Source organism: Eriocheir sinensis, chromosome 29, assembly GCF_024679095.1.
Source record: "Eriocheir sinensis breed Jianghai 21 chromosome 29, ASM2467909v1, whole genome shotgun sequence".
NCBI classification, from domain to species: Eukaryota; Metazoa; Arthropoda; class Malacostraca; order Decapoda; family Varunidae; genus Eriocheir; species Eriocheir sinensis.
Genome location: NC_066537.1, coordinates 12,565,140 through 12,583,030, shown reverse-complemented (window position 1 = coordinate 12,583,030; position 17,891 = coordinate 12,565,140). Strand labels below are relative to the sequence as shown.

The 17,891-nt window shown below is 41.2% G+C and overlaps 2 protein-coding genes and 1 long non-coding RNA gene across 5 annotated transcripts; 2 read left to right on the top strand and 1 right to left on the bottom strand.

Annotated features, from left to right (window-relative positions):
- The first annotated feature begins 48 nt into the window (after positions 1-48).
- On the top strand, positions 49-2,491 carry LOC127005082 (oligosaccharyltransferase complex subunit OSTC-like). Its single transcript, XM_050873590.1, has 4 exons — positions 49-289; positions 1,337-1,410; positions 1,547-1,764; positions 2,254-2,491. The coding sequence occupies exons 1-4, from the start codon at positions 148-150 to the stop codon at positions 2,270-2,272; spliced, it is 453 nt and encodes a 150-aa protein (XP_050729547.1). The 5' UTR covers positions 49-147; the 3' UTR covers positions 2,273-2,491.
- Positions 2,492-4,181: 1,690 nt separating this feature from the next.
- On the top strand, positions 4,182-15,890 carry LOC127005081 (E3 ubiquitin-protein ligase TRIM9-like). Of its 3 annotated transcripts, none has more exons than XR_007758264.1 (8): positions 4,182-4,641; positions 5,806-5,946; positions 6,327-6,667; positions 6,980-7,133; positions 9,083-9,219; positions 9,765-9,876; positions 11,047-11,293; positions 14,403-15,890. XR_007758264.1 is itself a non-coding variant. In XM_050873589.1 (7 exons), exons 1-7 carry the CDS (start codon positions 4,579-4,581, stop codon positions 11,218-11,220), a joined length of 1,122 nt encoding a protein of 373 aa, XP_050729546.1. In that variant the 5' UTR covers positions 4,182-4,578; the 3' UTR covers positions 11,221-12,078. The 3 variants fall into 3 exon arrangements, 1 of the variants encoding a protein (XP_050729546.1); XR_007758265.1 differs by having other exon boundaries at positions 11,047-11,341; positions 14,443-15,890; XM_050873589.1 differs by lacking the exon at positions 14,403-15,890 and having other exon boundaries at positions 11,047-12,078.
- A 141-nt stretch (positions 15,891-16,031) lies between these two features.
- Positions 16,032-17,580, bottom strand: LOC127005083 (uncharacterized). Its single transcript, XR_007758266.1, has 2 exons — positions 16,871-17,580; positions 16,032-16,146 (listed from the first exon to the last, which is right to left on the bottom strand). It is a non-coding gene; the product is annotated as an uncharacterized LOC127005083 (long non-coding RNA).
- Positions 17,581-17,891: the final 311 nt, after the last annotated feature.

Genomic DNA, 17,891 nt, shown 5'->3' with positions numbered 1-17,891 from the left:
AGGAGTGACGGCGAGCAAGGCAACCAACCAATCAGGGAGCGGGACACAAGGCGGCCAGGGCCCAGTGTTGTGTTGTGGCGGCGAGCAGCAGGCGGCCGGAGAGTCTTGGGAGGTGTCAGCGTCTGCCGCCGCGATAAATAGATCAAGATGGTGGACTTCGTGTACTCTTTGCCCTTCCTGGTGCTGGAGCTGCCGCGCCTCAAGCTGAAGCGGCCCTCCTGGGTGGCCGTGCCCTCGCCCATGGCCGTGTTCTCCTTCATCCTGCTGTCATACTTCCTGGTGACCGGCGGTGAGTGGGGGGCTTAGAGTAGGATTATAAGTGTCATTATTATCACCAACTTCACACTACTCCTATACATATAACAATAAATGCTCCTACACAATAATACACGCTCACAGTTATAAATGCTATTTAGCCGGCCACACACACTCAGGCCCGGCCTGTCCTGCCGATGAAAAGGGGCGGGGCATCGAGGTGCACACACACACACACACACACACACACACAGGCTGCCTCGTGAAACTGTACCGTACGCATCAAACTATTATGCTGACGACACAGATCCACTGCCTGATAATGACTTGTTGGAGATTGCTTCGTGTGCATTATATAGCATAAGAATCCTGAATTATGTTGTCAGCACCATGAAAATCTCAAATAACATGATAAAAATCCTAAATAATGTTGTCAACACAACTGACATCGAGATCTCTGCCTGAGGTAACGGCAGGCCACACCCCACACGCCCACACACACTCAGGCGGCGCCAGATGGAATTTTAAAACACCGGTTGTTTTCTATCCGGCCGCCGTGGCAGGCCTGGCTGGATAACCCCCCCCCCTATACACACACAGGCTGCCTCCAGCCCCGCCTTGTGTATGTATGGTCATCTTAACACAGATATACACTACTAGTTTAACATATACACGCCTTTAGGCAGGCTTCATTGGTTTTTTTTTTACTTTCTGGTGACTGGCAGTAAGTACATATGCCGTAGTTTAGGATATTCAGTATACCTATTCTGTTTATTTTAGAGATCAATATTTTTTGATAAAATGATACTATTTCATATGGCAATAACTATCAGTGAAAAACAGCTACCAAAACTGCAGCAAATTTTGTAGCAATAGATTACTATTTCAGCTGCAATACTTTACCATCTATTGGTGTGGGTTACTATTTTAGTGGTGATAAGTTACTATTATAATGGGGATAGGTTACTGTGTTGTAGTAATTTGTATTTTTTTGCAGTGAGGTTACTGTCTTTGTGGCATTAGATTAAGGTGGAGTTTTGTCAGTTTATCAATTGGTCCCCTCCCCTTCTATCCCCCTCAGGCATCATCTACGACGTCATTGTGGAGCCCCCAAGTGTTGGCTCCACCACTGATGAGCATGGACACTCACGCCCCGTAAGTATTGGTGTTGATATCATTAATATTATTATTATTATTGTCATATATCTTCCTCACCTATTTTCTCCTTCTCTACTTCTTTTTCTCACATAATCCTCTCCCACACTTCCTCACATCTCTCCCTCTCTTTTAGGTGGCGTTCATGGCTTACCGCGTCAATGGACAATACATCATGGAAGGTCTGGCTTCGTCCTTCATGTTTGCGCTTGGCGGCATTGGGTTCATTGTCCTGGACCAGACCCATTCGCCCTCCACTCCCAAGCTCAACCGCATCCTCCTCATCATTATCGGCTTTGCGTGTATCATCATCTCTGCCATCGCCTGTTACGCATTTATGAAGATCAAGCTCCCGTAAGTACAGAGTTGTGCATGCTTGTTTGTTGTTAAATGTAGTGGAAGTTGTAGTAGTAGCAGCATTTGTTGTTGTAATAGCTGTAGTTATAGTTATTTCATCAGTAAGAAAGTGCAATCTCCTCCTGTTATATTAGTGATTGTTATAGTAGTTGTTTGCAATTAGATGTACGGTAGTAGTAGTAGTAGTAGAAATGGTGGAAATAGTAGTAGCAGCAGTAGTAGTAGTAGTAATGTAATAATAGCACATAGTAGTAACAGTAGTAGTAGTAGCATTTGTTATTCTAGTAGTTGTAGTTAGTTGATTAGCCAGAATAATCCTCACCCTGTTATACAAAAGGAACAAACAAAAGAGAGATAATTAATATATAAAAGGTACAAACAAACAAAAGAAAAAAAAGAAGTAATATATACACAAAAGGCATAAGCACAAACAAAATAGAGATAATTAACTCACAAAGTTTAAGTGATTTTTCTCCATCTTTTCAGCGGCTATCTCATGAGCTGAAGAGGGAGGAAAGACTCGCTGGTGGCTGCTCTCTTTCTCTCTCTCTCTTTCTCTTTTTATACTTCAGCCCAAGGCAACTTAATTTTCGTCTCCTCTGTGCTCTCAGTTACTTTGTTTTATACTGACTGTCAGGTGTACTAATGGACTATGGAGTGATGTGATATGTTGTATGACTCCTCTGTGCTAACTGTTTGCTATAATAAAAGGGACACAAATATTTATCCATTGTGTAGTCTTTCCTTATGTTGTCTGTTAAGCTGCCTTCCCGCCCAGTGTGTATGTGTGTGGCAAAGTTGTGATATTTTACAGGTAGTCTTGGGCAACAGGTGTGTCCCAGGAATGTGTAGGTGCTGGTAAAGTGTGTTTCACTACTATTCGACCTGTTGAGTGCAGCATTTTTTTCAAACTATTCCTTTCCCTATGAATCTCCCATTAAAACTCAACTTTCCAGCCTCCATTGTGACTCTAGGTGACTGACTCAAGAGGTGGTGAGAAGAGTGTGACAGGTGATGCTTGACCTGAATCTGACCCATAACAGCAAGGAGGTCTGGGCTATGAGTAGGTGTATGTCATTCACTTAGGAAGGTACCAATGAGGGGGTGTTGCAGCTTGAAGCTTAACCCGGTAGCTGCGGGGATCATGTTTCTTAAAGGCTCTTCCCTCTAAGCAAGAAAAATGAGAAAAAAATCATCACTCACTCAAACCATTTCATAATATATATCAACACATTTATGATCAGTTTATGCATCATCTATTTCTGGGGGTCTATATCATGGCACAAATTTGGCCCGTCACTGCTACATGATAAAGCCACAAATTTGGCCCCTCGCTGCCACCAGGTTAAGGGTTGTATAAGTGGGACTTGATCTTTTACCAAGGTTACTCCAGTAATAACATTGTAAACTGTAGAATGTGTTACTGTGGTCCAACGTTGCCAGATTGTTGTATATATTGTCTTATATTTCCCGACTTCCTAGCCCAAAACTCTTCTGGGCTCCAGTAACGAAACTCATTCATAGTTATCGTTAAAAGAGTTAGATCCTGATGTTTCTTGGCAATAATTACTAGGCGTCAGAAACCGGTAAATACTATGCTCTGACTACGATAATCTAGCAACGATGCTGTGGTCTATAATTTTGGTGGAGAGAGTGTGGTAAGTGTTGCAATTATGGGCCTCTACTTTCTCTTGCCAAAACAGAGTAGGTTAATATGTATAATAACAACTGGTAACCGGAATGTGTGTGCCACCTTGGTGTATAATGCTGGTGAAATGTTGTATTTGTGGAACGCTTCCCCTGCCATAATATTAGGTTAGTCTAGCAATAACAACAAATACAAACCTTGAAGAATGTATGGTTAAGTATTTTAGTCTAGTAATAACAATGCTAAACCCTGAAGAATGTGTTATTATGGTGTGTAATGATGTTGAGGAGTGTGTGGGCATTGTTGTATCATTTAGATCTACTTCCCCTTGCCACAAATTAGGTCAGTCTAGTAATAATTATAAATCCCAGTAAATGTGTGTGTTGGCTTGATGCCCACAATGAGACTGAAGAATATCCGGGTCACCACCACAGTTTGCCTTCCACTCACTTATCTGTATGTGTGGTTTTCCTTGTTCCGTTTCTGTACCGAATTGTGAAGGACATCAGCTATTTCAAAGGATACATTTTTTTTTCTTATTGATTTAACTTTTCTAATTTTTATTTATCTATTATAGTTCTTTTGTTATTTTTCCTCCTCCCATTTCCTGACATATCTAATCAAGTTTTCTGGTTTTAGATTGCTCCATTTTTTACAGACAGCTCATTTCTTTGTTTTTTTATATAGCACCATTTATTTTCATTTTCATTTATTTATTTATTTTTTCCCTGCTTGGATAGTGCATGTGCAGAGTTGAGTCCTTGAGTACCTTGAGTGGAGTGGTGCATGTTATATCTCAAATGTATTAGCTCTTCTGTGTTATCTGCTGGACCTGATAAGATAGAGATACCGGGATGGCATTGTATACAGTGATGGATGCAGAGGAAGCCCATCGTCCTGACTGTGTGAGGTGACGAGTGAACAGGTGGACAAGATTCGGAATAAAGTGAAGCATGTTACGTTGAATGATATAAAGAATTGATTTTTGTGTGACAGTTTAGTATTACATTTAAGTTGTGGAAAATACCGATGTTAGACAAAAAGAGGAGAAGCGAAGTAGAAGAGAGATTTGAGTCGTCAGGGATAGGATGCAAGCTGGCTCTGAAAGGCTATCGCTACAGTGACAACTAAGGAGTCTGTCGATCACAAGCGAGACCTCCACGATGGAACAACAAGAGGTGATTTACAGCAACGTCCAGGGGGAGAGTGACTCAAATTATGACATGGTGAGTCGATCATGTTGTATTTCCTTATATGAGTAAAAGCAAGTTGTACTGAATGTGAATGTCTGGATTACTGTGTGTGGCAGAGTATTATCAGTAAAATTCAAATATAATGGCTTCTTTTTTTTCTGTCTTGTATGAAACCTTAGTAACATCACCCTACCCCCAGTAACTTTATTTTTACAGCAGAGGAGTCAGCTCAAGGGCACACAAAAAAGGCAACAAATGTGAAAAAAAAGCCTGCTACTCACTGCTCCTATAAAAAGTTAGAGGGGTGGCCGAAAGATAGGTCAATTTCGGGAGGAGAGGTGTCCTGATACCCTAATGTGAAGGTCTAGGTTATTACGTGTATGGGAGAGTAAAACATATCAGTAACCTTCAATAATAACAACTTTTTTTCTGTCTTGTATAATATCTTAGTAACATTACCCTCTTCCCAGTAACTAAAGTGAGGATCTAGAATTATTATGTGTGTGGGAGAGTATAACACATCAGTAACCTTCAATAATAACAACTTTTTTTCTGTCTTACATAATATCTTAGTAACATTACCCTCTTCCCAGTAACTAAAGTGAGGATCTAGATTATTATGTGTGTGGCAGAGTAAAACATATCAGTAACCTTCAATTATAACATCTTTTTTTCTGTCTTATATATCTTAGTAACATTACCCTCTTCCCAGTAACTAAAGTGAGGATCTAGATTATTATGTGTGTGGCAGAGTAAAACATATCAGTAACCGTCAATTATAACATCTTTTTTTCTGTCTTATATATCTATATAACATTACCCTCTTCCCCGTAACTAAAGTGAGGATCTAGATTATTATGTGTGTGGCAGAGTATAAAGTTATCAGTAGCCTTCAATTATGACAGCTTTTTTTGTCTTGTATGTCCTCTTGGTAATATCAGTTATTATATCACTCTCCCACTAACATTTCTTTCAAGAGGAGAGTATCAAGACACCTCTCCACCTGAAACTGACCTCTCCTCTGGCCTCTTATTCCGTTTTCTTTCATAGGAGCAGCATCTAGCAGGCTTTTTCCTTACTGTTTTTTTTTTTTTTTTTTTTTTCCCCATGAGCTGCCTCCCTTGCTGTAGAAAAAGAGAAAAAATCACCGCTGAATTACAACCTAACTCCTTTTCCTGTCTTGACCCCCTCCTGCAGGACGGCCTAGACTGCCCGGTGTGCCTGGAGCCTTACGATGAGGGCCGCCGCACCCCCAAGATGATGCCATGCTTGCACACCCTCTGTACCTCCTGCATCACCAACCTCACGTGCAACAATGCTCAGAAGAACGGGCTACAGGTACACACGTACGCGCGCATGCCACAGCCTCCTTATAACACACACACAGACACACACCTTCATGGCACACACACAAACTTAACCTGGCTGTGTGGGATTTTTATGTTGCCCTTATACCACACAACTCTATGCCACACACACACACACACACACACACACACTAACCTAACTTGGCTTTTATCATTATGTGAGAATTTTATGTTGCCTTAATATCACATACGACTTTATGGCACACACATATGCACACACACACACTAACCTAACTTTACTTTTATTGATGTGTAGGGATTTTATGTGCCCTTTTATACCACAAACAGCTTTATGGTACACACGCTAACCTAAACTTTCTTTTTTTGGTGTACTGGAATGGCCATGAGCAGGAAGTAGCCAACACCACAGCTACAATTTCTGCTGCTAATACTGCCAGGAGTAGCCGCATCAACGCCCTCATCAACACCCTGGAGACACGTACGGGCCATGCAGCTCTCCGTCGCATAGCTGGCCAAGGACCAACCTCACCCACCACCAGGCAGCCCCATGACCCTCTTCCCCCAACCCCAACCTCATCCCCGGCAACACCCACCTCCCACATGTCAGTCAGGCGGCCCGAGGTCAGCCCACCATTGCCCCCCAATGCTGAACCACAGATACCCAAGGGTTTGATGGTGATATGTCCGCTGTGTCGCTCGGAAGTCAGCACCAACAAGCTACAGACCAACAGGTAACTAAAGATCAACAGGTGAATTTTTCTAGTCCGTTTGTTTTATTTAGTGTTTTCTGTATCCTGTTTTGGGAGCTTTGGGTTCTTGGCATTTATTGCATGCTTTTGTTCTGCCCTTAAGCTGTATAATAATGTATAAAAGAAATGATAAATAAGATGATAAATATAGAATAGAATTGAATTTCTTGCATTTGTTCTGCCCTTGATCTGCACTGTACAAAATGAATGATAAATACAATAGAGTAATAGATAAAGTAATAAATGATAAATAAAAATAACCCACAACTTCTGGATCTGCTCTCCATTTCTCAGGTACGTCCTAGCACACATGAGGGACCTGAAGAGGCTTTCCAGGGCTCCATCTGTACCTGAGGTGTCCTTCGCGCCGCAGGACTTCTGGTGTGAGGAGTGCAAGGAACCCGCCACCAACACCTGCCGCTACCATGAACTCACTCCGATAGCAAAGGTCAGAGCAAGGAAGGAGTTGAGAGGGTTAGGTTTAGTTCCTTGGGTCAGAGATTGTGCTTGTGTTTGTGTTGATTGTGGCTAGTATTTATTATATTAGTATGGTTTTCCCTTTTTCCTATTTTTTTATGTGCTTTTTTTACAAGGTCAGAGCAAGGAAGGAGTTGAGAGGGTTAGGTTTAGTTCCTTGGTTCAGAAATTGTGCTTGTGTTTGTGTTGATTGTGGCTGGTATTTATTATATTAGTATGGTTTTCCCTTTTTCCTATTTTTTTATGTGCTTTTTTTACAAGGTCAGAGCAAGGAAAGAGTTGAGAGGGTTAGGTTTAGTTCCTTGGTTCAGAAACTGTGCTTGTGTTTGTGTTGATTGTGGCTGGTATTTATTATATTAGTATGGTTTTCCCTTTTTCCTATTTTTTTATGTGCTTTTTTTACAAGGTCAGAGCAAGGAAGGAGTTGAGAGGGTTAGGTTTGGTTCCTTGGGTCAGAGATTGTGTTTGTGTTGACTGTGGCTGGTATTTATTATATTAGTATGGTTTTCCCTTTTTCCTATTTTTTATGTACTTTTTTTACAAGGTCAAAGCAAGGAAGAATAGAAATTTTTTGGGGTGGAAAAGAGGAAGGGGAAGAAGAGGAGTAGGAACATTTTTTAGAGGAGGTGGAAAAGGGAAAATTTTGTCAGGAATTTTCACATACATTACTCCATTTCTTCCCTCAGTGGATGGAAAAGAGGAGGAGGGACATTATTGGGTTCAGAAGGAATGAGGAAGGGGAGGAAGAGGCCAAGTAGGAACATTTTTTAGAGGAGGCGGAAAAGGGAAAATTTTATCAGGAATCTTTTCACATACATTACTCCATTTCTTCCCTCAGTGGATGGAAAAGAGGAGGAAGAGGAGAAGGGGCGTTATTGAGTTCAGAAGGAATGAGGAAGGGGAGGAAGATGCCAAGTAGGAACATTTTTTAGAGGAGGTGGAAAAGGGAAAAGATTGTCAGGAATCTTTTCACATACATTACTCCATTTCTTCCCTCAGTGGATGGAAAAGAGGAGGAGGAGGAGGAGGGGCATTATTGAGTTCAGAAGGAAAGAGGAAGAAGAGGAGTAGGAACATTTTTAGGGGAGTAGAAAAAAGGAGAAATGTAGAAAGGATTATTTTCACATTATATTACTATGTTTATTCCCTCAGTAGGAAGAAAAAGAAGAGGGAGAGGAGTAGGGACATTTTGAGAGGAGGGAGACTAGAAGAGGAAAAAGAAGAGTATACAAACATTTTTTGGTCGAGAAGAGGAAGAAGAAGCAGAGGAGTGGAAAGAGGAATGATGAAAAAAAGAAGTAATATTTTCACACATATATTTCTCAGTCTCCTTCCTCAGTGGGTGGGAGAGAGCAGAAAGGAAGAGAAGAAGGAGGAACATTTTTACAGCATTCATTTCTCTGCTTGTTTCTTTTGGGAGTAAAAATATAAGAGGAATATGTTAATGGGAGTCTTTTCACATATATTTGTCTCCTTCCTCAGTGGGTGGGAAAGAGCAAAAAGGAAGAGAAGAAGGAGGAGCATTTTTACAGCATTCATTTCTCTGCTTGTTTCTTTTGGGAGTAAAAATATAAGAGGAATATGTTAATGGGAGTCTTTTCACATATATTTGTCCCCTTCCTCAGTGGGTGGGAAAGAGCAAAAAGGAAGAGAAGAAGGAGGAGCATTTTTACAGCATTCATTTCTCTGCTTGTTTCTTTAGGGAGTGAAAATAAAAGAGGAAAATGTCAGTGGGAGTCTTTTCACATATAGTTCTCTGGCTCCTTCCTCAGTGGGTGGGAAAGAGAAAAAAGGAAGAGAAGAAGGAGGAACATTTTTACAGCATTCATTTCTCTGCTTGTTTCTTTTGGGAGTGAAAAAAGAAACAGGAAAATATAAATGGGAATCTTTTCACATATAGTTCTCTGCTTCCTTCCTCAGTGGGTGGAGACTCAGAGGGCCACGCTGGAGAATCTTCAGATGGCCGTGGAGGACCAGCTGGACCAACACAGCGGCCACCTCCAAGGGCTTGAGGACATGATCAAGGAGGTTTTCCACTCCCTCAATAAAGCCTCAAAGTGGGTAGCGGAATAAGTCTCTCTCTCTCTCTCTCTCTCTCTCTCTCTCTCTCTCTCTCTCTATCTATCTATCTAACTATCTATCTATCTAACTTTCTATCTACTATCACAGTAAATGAAGTTCAGATGTAAAGAGGTGAAATATGAGAGGGAGAGAGAGAGAGAGAGAGGTCGAATGGCAGATTTTTGTTGTTTTCCTCTGATTTATTTGTTTTATTGCTTTTTTATTGTTGTTTCTTCACTTTTGTTCTCTCCCCTTTTCCCATTGTCTTTTTTTCCAGCAAAGGAAATTAGTTTAAAAAAAGCCCACTAATCTGTTCCTGTATAAAAAAGTATAGAGGAATTGTCAAAAGAGAGAACTTACATGGTGATAGAGCGATTCATCCCTACACCAATCAGTGACATAATTAAAAACACAACTTATAGGCTACGTTGACCTTGAGCTGCTTCCTTTACTTAAAAAAAAAAGAATCACCCGTCATCCACCAGTGTCATCTATCAGTCATCCAGCATTCAAGTCGATCCAAGCACGTATCTGCCAACAGGTTCATCTGGGACACGAAGAAGCGGCTGAAGGAGATGAAGGAGGGAGTGAAGGAGTGCAGCACCCCCGCCTCGGGCTCGCCCAGAGAGGAGGCGGAGAGGCTGGTCAAGGAGGTGAGAGAGAGAGAGAGAGAGGTTGGTCAAGGAGATAGAGAGAGAGGTTGGTCAAGGAGATAGAGAGGCGGAGAGGTACGTTGGTCAAGGAGAGAGAGATTGATTGATTGATAGTTTATTGTTGCAGGTAAACAGCAAGGGAGAAGGGAGGAAGAGAGAGAGAGAGAGGGGGGGAGCTTGTCAAGAAGAGAGAGAGAGAGGATATAATATGAGGGAAAGAACGAAGAGGAGAGATAATTAACCTACTGAAAGAGAAAGAAAGAAAAAAAGGTTAGAGGTGCTAAAGGAAGGATCGAAAGGACGGGTATGTGGGTTAGATCGATAATTAAAGAGGGTTAAGAGGAAGAAGTATGAAAAAGGAAAGAAGGAAGATGGATGGAAGGATAAGTGAAAGGAAAATGGGAATAAATAGGTAGATAGGGAAAGATTTTTTTTTTTTTTTTTTTCGTTGGCAGAGAGATGCCCAATTCTTTCAAGGAGGAAGCCCTAGAAAATGGTAGTGTAATTAGAAGAGAGTATATAGCCTACTCCAATCGATATTCATTGACAGTATGGCTCAATAAATGTGAGATGTAAGAGAAAATTCATGGCTATATATCCATTAACATTCGTAATAGATAATGATGCAGATAACAGGATTCTAGGAAACAGTTATCAGGAGAGAGAGAGAGGAGGACAGATTAGTCTTGTCACAAAACAACCATTATAATATTATACACTTATGTCACTTTAATAATATGCGCGGCGTAGGACCTTCCTTCCTTCTTTCCCATGCTCTTCTTCCCTCCTTAATTCCTTCCTACCCTCTCTTCCTCATCCTTCCTTATCTTCAAAACTCTTCCTCCTTCCTTTCTTTCTTCCTATGCTCCTCTTCCCTCTTCCGTCCTTCTTACCCTTTCCTCCCCTTCCTTCCTTCCTTATCTTCAAAACTCTTCTTTCCCTCCTCCCTATACGTACCTTTCTTCGTTCCCATGTTCCTCTTCCCTCTCTTCCTTCCTTCCTTCATTCATTCATATTCCTACCCTCTCCTCCCCTTCCTTCCCTCCTTATCTTCAAAACTCCCTTTCCTTCCTTCCGTATAATCCTTTAATTCCTTCCTCCCTGCCTCTCCTCCCCTCCCATCCCTATCAAAACTCTCCTTCTTCCAATAACAACAACCGTACAATTAAGGTCGCGTGGCTAGAGCGGGAGGCGGCCAAGGCATCGCGAAGGGACCTTACGGAGGGGGACAACGATGTGCTCGTCTCCCTGCACGAGGACGACAAGAAGAGGCTGCTCGTCATCACCTACAACCCCGACCTCGCCCTCGCCATCACGCTCTCCCACGGCCACACCAACGTCTGAGAGAGAGAGAGAGAGAGAGAGAGAGAGAGAGAGAGAGAGAGAGAGAGAATGTGAGAGGAATCGAGATGGCAAGGTTGATAGATAGGCAGGAAGAGAGAGAGAGAGAGAGAGAGAGAGAGATGTTAGAGGAATCGAGATGGCAAGGTTGATAGATAGGCAGGATAATAATAATAATAATAATAATAATAATAATAAACTTTATTTCCACTAAAAAGTGGTTATTCTAAACATCTAAATATACATGGTAGGTTATACATATAAATATACATGGTGTATTATACATCTAAATATACATGATAGAATATACAGAAGGCAGTAAAGTAGATAATACATTCATGCAGAGGTCAACAGCTTCTTTTTAAGAATTGATTTTAATGTGGTCAGATTATGAGAGTCTTTTATTTCATTCGGTAGTTGGTTCCATAATTTAGGACCTAATACATGAAAGGCTCTTGCACCTGTGTCGGTGTTGGTTCTCGGGACGTAGAGATTGTTTTGTTGTCTTGTTGTTGAGTCAGTCATATAGTTAACAGTTGGGAGAGAGAGGATGTGGTCTGAGTAATCCTTTATTTTCTGCTTAAACACTTGTGATGAGGTTAAAGGTGATTAGGTCTTTGATTTTAAGCCATTGTAAATCTTTAAATAATGGAGTGACATGATCGTATTTCCTGGCTTTCCCATCTGCCACTTTTATCGCGAAGTTTTGTAGTTTTTGCACTTTGTTTATTAAAGTTGAGTTTGTTGTCCCCCATATTGTGATGCCGTATTTTATGATGCTTAATACCAAAGTCTGGATAACCATTAAGCGTGTTTCTTTGTTGAAGAGATCTTTGTGTCTGTTAATGAAATTTAAGGTTCCCATTGTTTTCCTAGTCATTTCATTTATGTGTCTGTCGAAGGTCATGTGTGAATCCAGATGAAAGCCAAGGTTCTTAACATGGAGGAGGGGCTGTATAACGCCATCAGCACATCTGATGGTGGTGTTGTTAGGTATGTGTGCCAGGAGTTGGCGTGTGCCTAGGAAGATACATTGTGTCTTACTGATGTTTAGCTGAAGGCCGTTCTGTAGAAAATAGGTTCTTATTTGTTTCAAAGTGATCTCAGTTTTATTAATTAAAGTATTTATTTCGTTGATATTACCGCTGTGGAGGAACTGTGTGTCGTCAGCGTATTGTACTAGAAGGCAGTTATTGATATAGGTAGATATGTCATTTACATGGATATTGAATAATGTTGGGCTAGTATTGAGCCTTGGGGACTCAAAGGCTACTGATTTCTTGGATGAGACGATGTCTTTGATGCGGACTGACTGTGACCTGTCATCGAGGTAATTGTCAAACCAGTAGGTGTCAACATTAATCTGTTGAAGTTTTCGGAGTAAGATGGTGTGGCTGACACTGTCGAAGGCTTTAGAAAGGTCGCAGAGTGTTAAAAGTGATATTTGTTTGTTGTCTATATTATCATAAATTTTATTGGTAATGACTTGCAGCGCTGTCTCTGTAGAGTTTTGGTCTAAAGCCGTGTTGGGTCGGAGAGAAGTTTGTTAAGTTCAGGAATGACATTAATTGATTGGCAACTACCTTTTCTAATATTTTGAAAAAATTGGAAGTAGAGAGATGAGACGATAATTTCCTATTTCGTCTGGGTTACCGTTTTATATAGTGGGGTGACAACAGCATTTTTCCAGGAGGCAGGAAAATGCCTGTGACGATGAGGTATTTATGATGGTTGTGAGGTAGAAGATGATAACTATAAGTGAGTCTTTGATAAACCTTTGGGAAATGTTATCACAACCAAACGATTTAGTATTTTGAAGCTGTTTTACAGTTAAGATGATTGTGTTCTGGTCTACTGGCTGAGGTCTGAAAAGCGCGAGATTAGTGGGGGTAGAGGGCGCGACCGGGATGTTAGGAGCTTCGTTAAGGTGATTACGGTTTTCGACTGTTAATGATTCTTGAGTTGATTCGTATGTGGTTAGGTCGACGTTCGCAAAGAAGTTATTAAAATCTTCAGCTTTTTCACTTATGTTCTCAAGGGGCGGGTGGGTCGTGCTCTGTGTTTTACTAGGAATAATAGTTTTTAATGTGTTCCAAGTTGCAGCTGTGTTATTTTTGCAGGTATGTAGTTCTTGGTGGTAGTAATTTTTCTTTGAAGTGGTTAGTAGACGTTTGACGTTTTTCTTTATTTCTTTATAGTTTTGCTGTATAATCATGTTATATCTGTGATTTTTTAATATCCTTTGAGCTTTCTTGCGTTCTGCTAATGCCTCTTTAATTTCATCATTGATCCAAGGTGCGGGGGGTCGGTGAAGAACGATATTAGATATCGGAGCGCTTCTGTCGAGACTGGTAGTAATGACAGATGTTAGTATAGACACTTGTTTATCGACATCGTCAGTGCGTAATATCTCATTTAGTGTGGAGGTTTCCTCTAGGATATGGGAGCATAGAAGGTCGCTGTTATATTTTCTTAGGTCACGTTTAGTTACGGTGATGGGTTGGCGCTTGGGTTTAAGGATGTTGACAGAGGCGCCTATAAGCTCATGGTCTGCGACTGTGCAAGGGATTACGTAGGAATGAGTGATAAGATCTGGCTTGTTAGTGATGATCACGTCTAGGAGGGTTGCAGAAGTGGGTGTCACTCGTGTGGGTGTGTTTATAATTTGTGTAAGCTTATTGTTGGCTATTATACGTGATAGTTTACTGTTGGGTAGGAGGAGGTTGTCGTTGAGGTCACCTAATAAGAAAAATGTCTTTTTACGCATAATTAACGCCCTCAATGTGTCTTCTATGTGATCAAATGAAGTAGAACAGGCCTTAGGATGTCGGTAGATACTGTTTATAAGGATGGAGGGTAGTTTTCTGCATTGAACTTGGATACAAATTTCATCTACCCCTTCGTGTTTAGGTACGCCTGTGTTTATCGAAGCTGAGTGTAAGTCATTATGAACATATATACATGCCCCTCCGCCTTTGCCTCTGTCTTGTCTGTAAAGTTTAAAGTTAGGAATGTTCGCGTGTGAGTCTGGGGTGTGTGTGAGTAACCATGATTCACTGATGCATAATATGTCGATTTGCCTTTCGTTGATTAATAGGTTGATTTCATCCAAATTATTGAGTAATGATTGTGCATTTATGTGTTCAATAGTTAGAGAGAGATGTTAGAGGAATCGAGATGGCAAGGTTGATAGATAGGCAGGAAGAGAGAGAGAGAGAGAAAGAGAAAGGAGACATGGAGTGGAGAAATCAAAAGCAGATAAAGAGGACGAAGAGAAGAGAAGGAAATGAACAAAGGAAGGGAGGAATGATGAACTTGAAAAAAAACATGTGCGGTAATTAAAGATCAGAGAGGAGAAAGGTAAAGAAAGTAGTAGGTTAGGAATACAGAAGGAAGAATGGATGGGTATATGGGCTAGAGAGAGAGGTGGGGGGGAAGGGGAGAGGAAGGAATTCAAGTCACCCGTATTATACTTATGGAGAAGACATACAAACGATCAGTTGTTAGGACGGGGTAAGAACCTCATTTATGGGCTCCTATTGAGGTTCGTAGCCGAGTCTCTCTCAGAACGTTCCCTAAAAATTCCTTCCCCAACGTGAGAACAGGCAGCATATATACGTACGAGAGAGAGAGAGAGAGAGAGAGAGAGAGAGTCACACGTGGCCACTCAGCAACCTCCCTTTATGCCCCCTTAGTCGTTTCCAAGACGCTCGTTTGTCTCCCTGAGTCACGATGATGATGATGGTGACGATGATGATGATGCCCCGGAGACGTGAATGCTAATAAAGTGTTAAGGAGGCGGCCACGTGATCGATAGAGGTGATTTGTGGCGTCAAAATAGGAAGGCGGTGAAGGGCGGGGGAAGAACGGCTTTTATGAACGCCTGTTGAGGTTCGGAGCCGAGTCTCTCTCCGAACGTTCTGTGAAACTCCCTCCCCCAACGTGAGAGAGAGAGAGAGAGAGAGAGAGAGAAGCCTGTGTGGAGGAATGTGTGTGAGAGAGCGGCCGTACGTGTGTGTGTGTGTGTGAGAGAGAGAGAGAGAGAAGGCTTGTGTGTGTGTGTGTGTGTGAGAGAGAGAGAGAGAGAGAGAGAGAGAGAGAAGGGGCTGTACGTACGCGTGTTGTGTGTGTGTGTGTGTGTGAGAGAGAGAGAGAGAGAACGTACCGTGTATAAGGGGGAGAGAGGGAGGGGCTGGCGTGTGTGTGAGAGAGAGAGAGAGAGAGAGAGGTGGCCTTGCTCAACAGGTTTCATTACTTCATTTTATGTTCTGCTGTTGGACGTCCGAGTCACATTATGCTCATACGTTCTCTCTTTCTCGATCCGTTTTTGCCACCACACACGTGTCAGCCTTGTTCTTCTCTTTCTTTTCCTTCTTTCTCCCGCCTCTCCCTTCCTTCCCCCTACTTCCATTAGTTCTTTTTCCTTTTATTTTTCTATGGGTGGGATTACGACTTGTTCTTGTTGTTCTCTTTTTCGCTCCGTTTTTTTTTTGGGGGGGGAGGGGGGCACATGTTCAGTTTTCCTTCTTTTTTCTTTCCTTTTCTTCTTTCCCTCTTTTCTTCCCCTTCCTTTAGTCCTTTTTCCTTATTTTTCTATGGGTGGGGTTACGACTTAATTGTTCCTCTTGTTCTCCCTTTCTTGCCCCCTTTTTTTACCACAAGTCTAGTTTTCTTCTTTTTCTTTCCTCCTTTTCTTCTTTCCCCATCCTTTCATTCCCATTGTCCTTTTTCTTTTTCTATGGGTGGGGTTACGACTTGTTCCTCTTGTTCTCCCTTTCTTACCCCCTTTTTTTATCACAAGTCTAGTTTTCTTCTTTTTCTTTCCTCCTTTTCTTCTTTCCCCTTCCTTTCATTCCCATTGTCCTTTTTCCTTTTTCTTTTTCTATGGGTGGGGTTACGACTTGTTCCTCTTGTTCTCCCTTTCTCATCCTCCTTTTTTTGCCACAAGTCTAGTTTTCTTCTTTTTCTTTCCTCTTTTTCTTCTTTCCCCTTCCTTTCATTCCCATTGTCCTTTTTCCTTATTTTTCTATGGGTGGGGTTACGACTTAATTGTTCCTCTTGTTCTCCCTTTCTTACCCCCTTTTTTTATCACAAGTCTAGTTTTCTTCTTTTTCTTTCCTCCTTTTCTTCTTTCCCCTTCCTTTCATTCCCATATTCCTTTTTCTTTTTCTATGGGCGGGGTTACGACTTAATTGTTCCTCTTGTTCTCCCTTTCTTACCCCCTTTTTTTATCACAAGTCTAGTTTTCTTCTTTTTCTTTCCTCCTTTTCTTCTTTCCCCTTCCTTTCATTCCCATTGTCCTTTTTCCTTTTTCTTTTTCTATGGGCGGGGTTACGACTTGTTCCTCTTGTTCTCCCTTTCTTGCCCCCTTTTTTTACCACAAGTCTAGTTTTCTTCTTTTTCTTTCCTCCTTCTTTCCCCATCCTTTCATTCCCATTGTCCTTTTTCCTTTTTCTTTTTCTATGGGTGGGGTTACGACTTGTTCCTCTTGTTCTCCTTTTCTTACCCCCTTTTTTTACCACAAGTCTATAGTTTTCTTTTTCTTTCCTCCTTTTCTTCTTTCCCCTCCCTTTCTTCCCATATTCCTTTTTCCTTTTCTTTTCCTATGGGTGGGGTTACGACTTAATTGTTCCTCTTGTTCTCCCTTTCTTACCCCCTTTTTTTTACCATAAGTCTAGTTTTCTTCTTTTTCTTTCCTCCTTTTCTTCTTTCCCCTTCCTTTCATTCCCATATTCCTTTTTCTTTTTCTATGGGCGGGGTTACGACTTGTTCCTCTTGTTCTCCCTTTCTTACCCCCTTTTTTTTACCATAAGTCTAGTTTTCTTCTTTTTCTTTCCTCCTTTTCTTCTTTCCCCTTCCTTTCATTCCCATTGTCCTTTTTCCTTTTTCTTTTTCTATGGGTGGGGTTACGACTTAATTGTTCCTCTTGTTCTCCCTTTCTTACCCCCTTTTTTTTACCATAAGTCTAGTTTTCTTCTTTTTCTTTCCTCTTTTTCTTCTTTTCCCTTCCTTTCATTCCCATTGTCCTTTTTCTTTTTCTATGGGCGGGGTTACGACTTGTTCCTCTTGTTCTCCCTTTCTTACCCTCCTTTTTTTGCCACGTCTAGTTTTTCTTCTTTTTTCTTTCCTTCTTTTCTTCCCCCTCCTCTTTTCCCGTAGTCCGTTTTCTTTTTTCTATGGGCGGGGTAACTACTTTTTCGCTCCGTTTCTTTGCCATATAGGTCTAGTTTTTTTCTCTTTCTTCCGATCTTTTCCTCTTTCCCCTATTTATCATTCTCTGTTTTGTATGGGTGAGGTATCTTTCTTTCTTGCTTCCTCCTCCCCTTCCCTCTTCTTCCCTTTCCGACTTGTTCTTTTTGTTTCTCCTTCCTTTCTTCAACAATAATATCAACTGAGTAAATGCAACGTTTTGGAGTCTTCTGATTAATGTAAATCACTTAGGTTTAAGGACAGACAAATCTCCCCTCCTTTTTTTGCCACAAGTTCAGTTTTCTTCTTTCCTGCCTTCTTTTTCCCTTCTCTCCTTCTTTCTTTGTTTTATAGAGGGAGATAATGCCTTGTTTTTATAATGGGTGCATGGGTTATAATTTCTTTGTGATAGGAAGAAAGTATTAGACATATAAAGACTTCCTATATATTGCTAGGCCAGACAAACACCCCGAGGGACTTTTAAA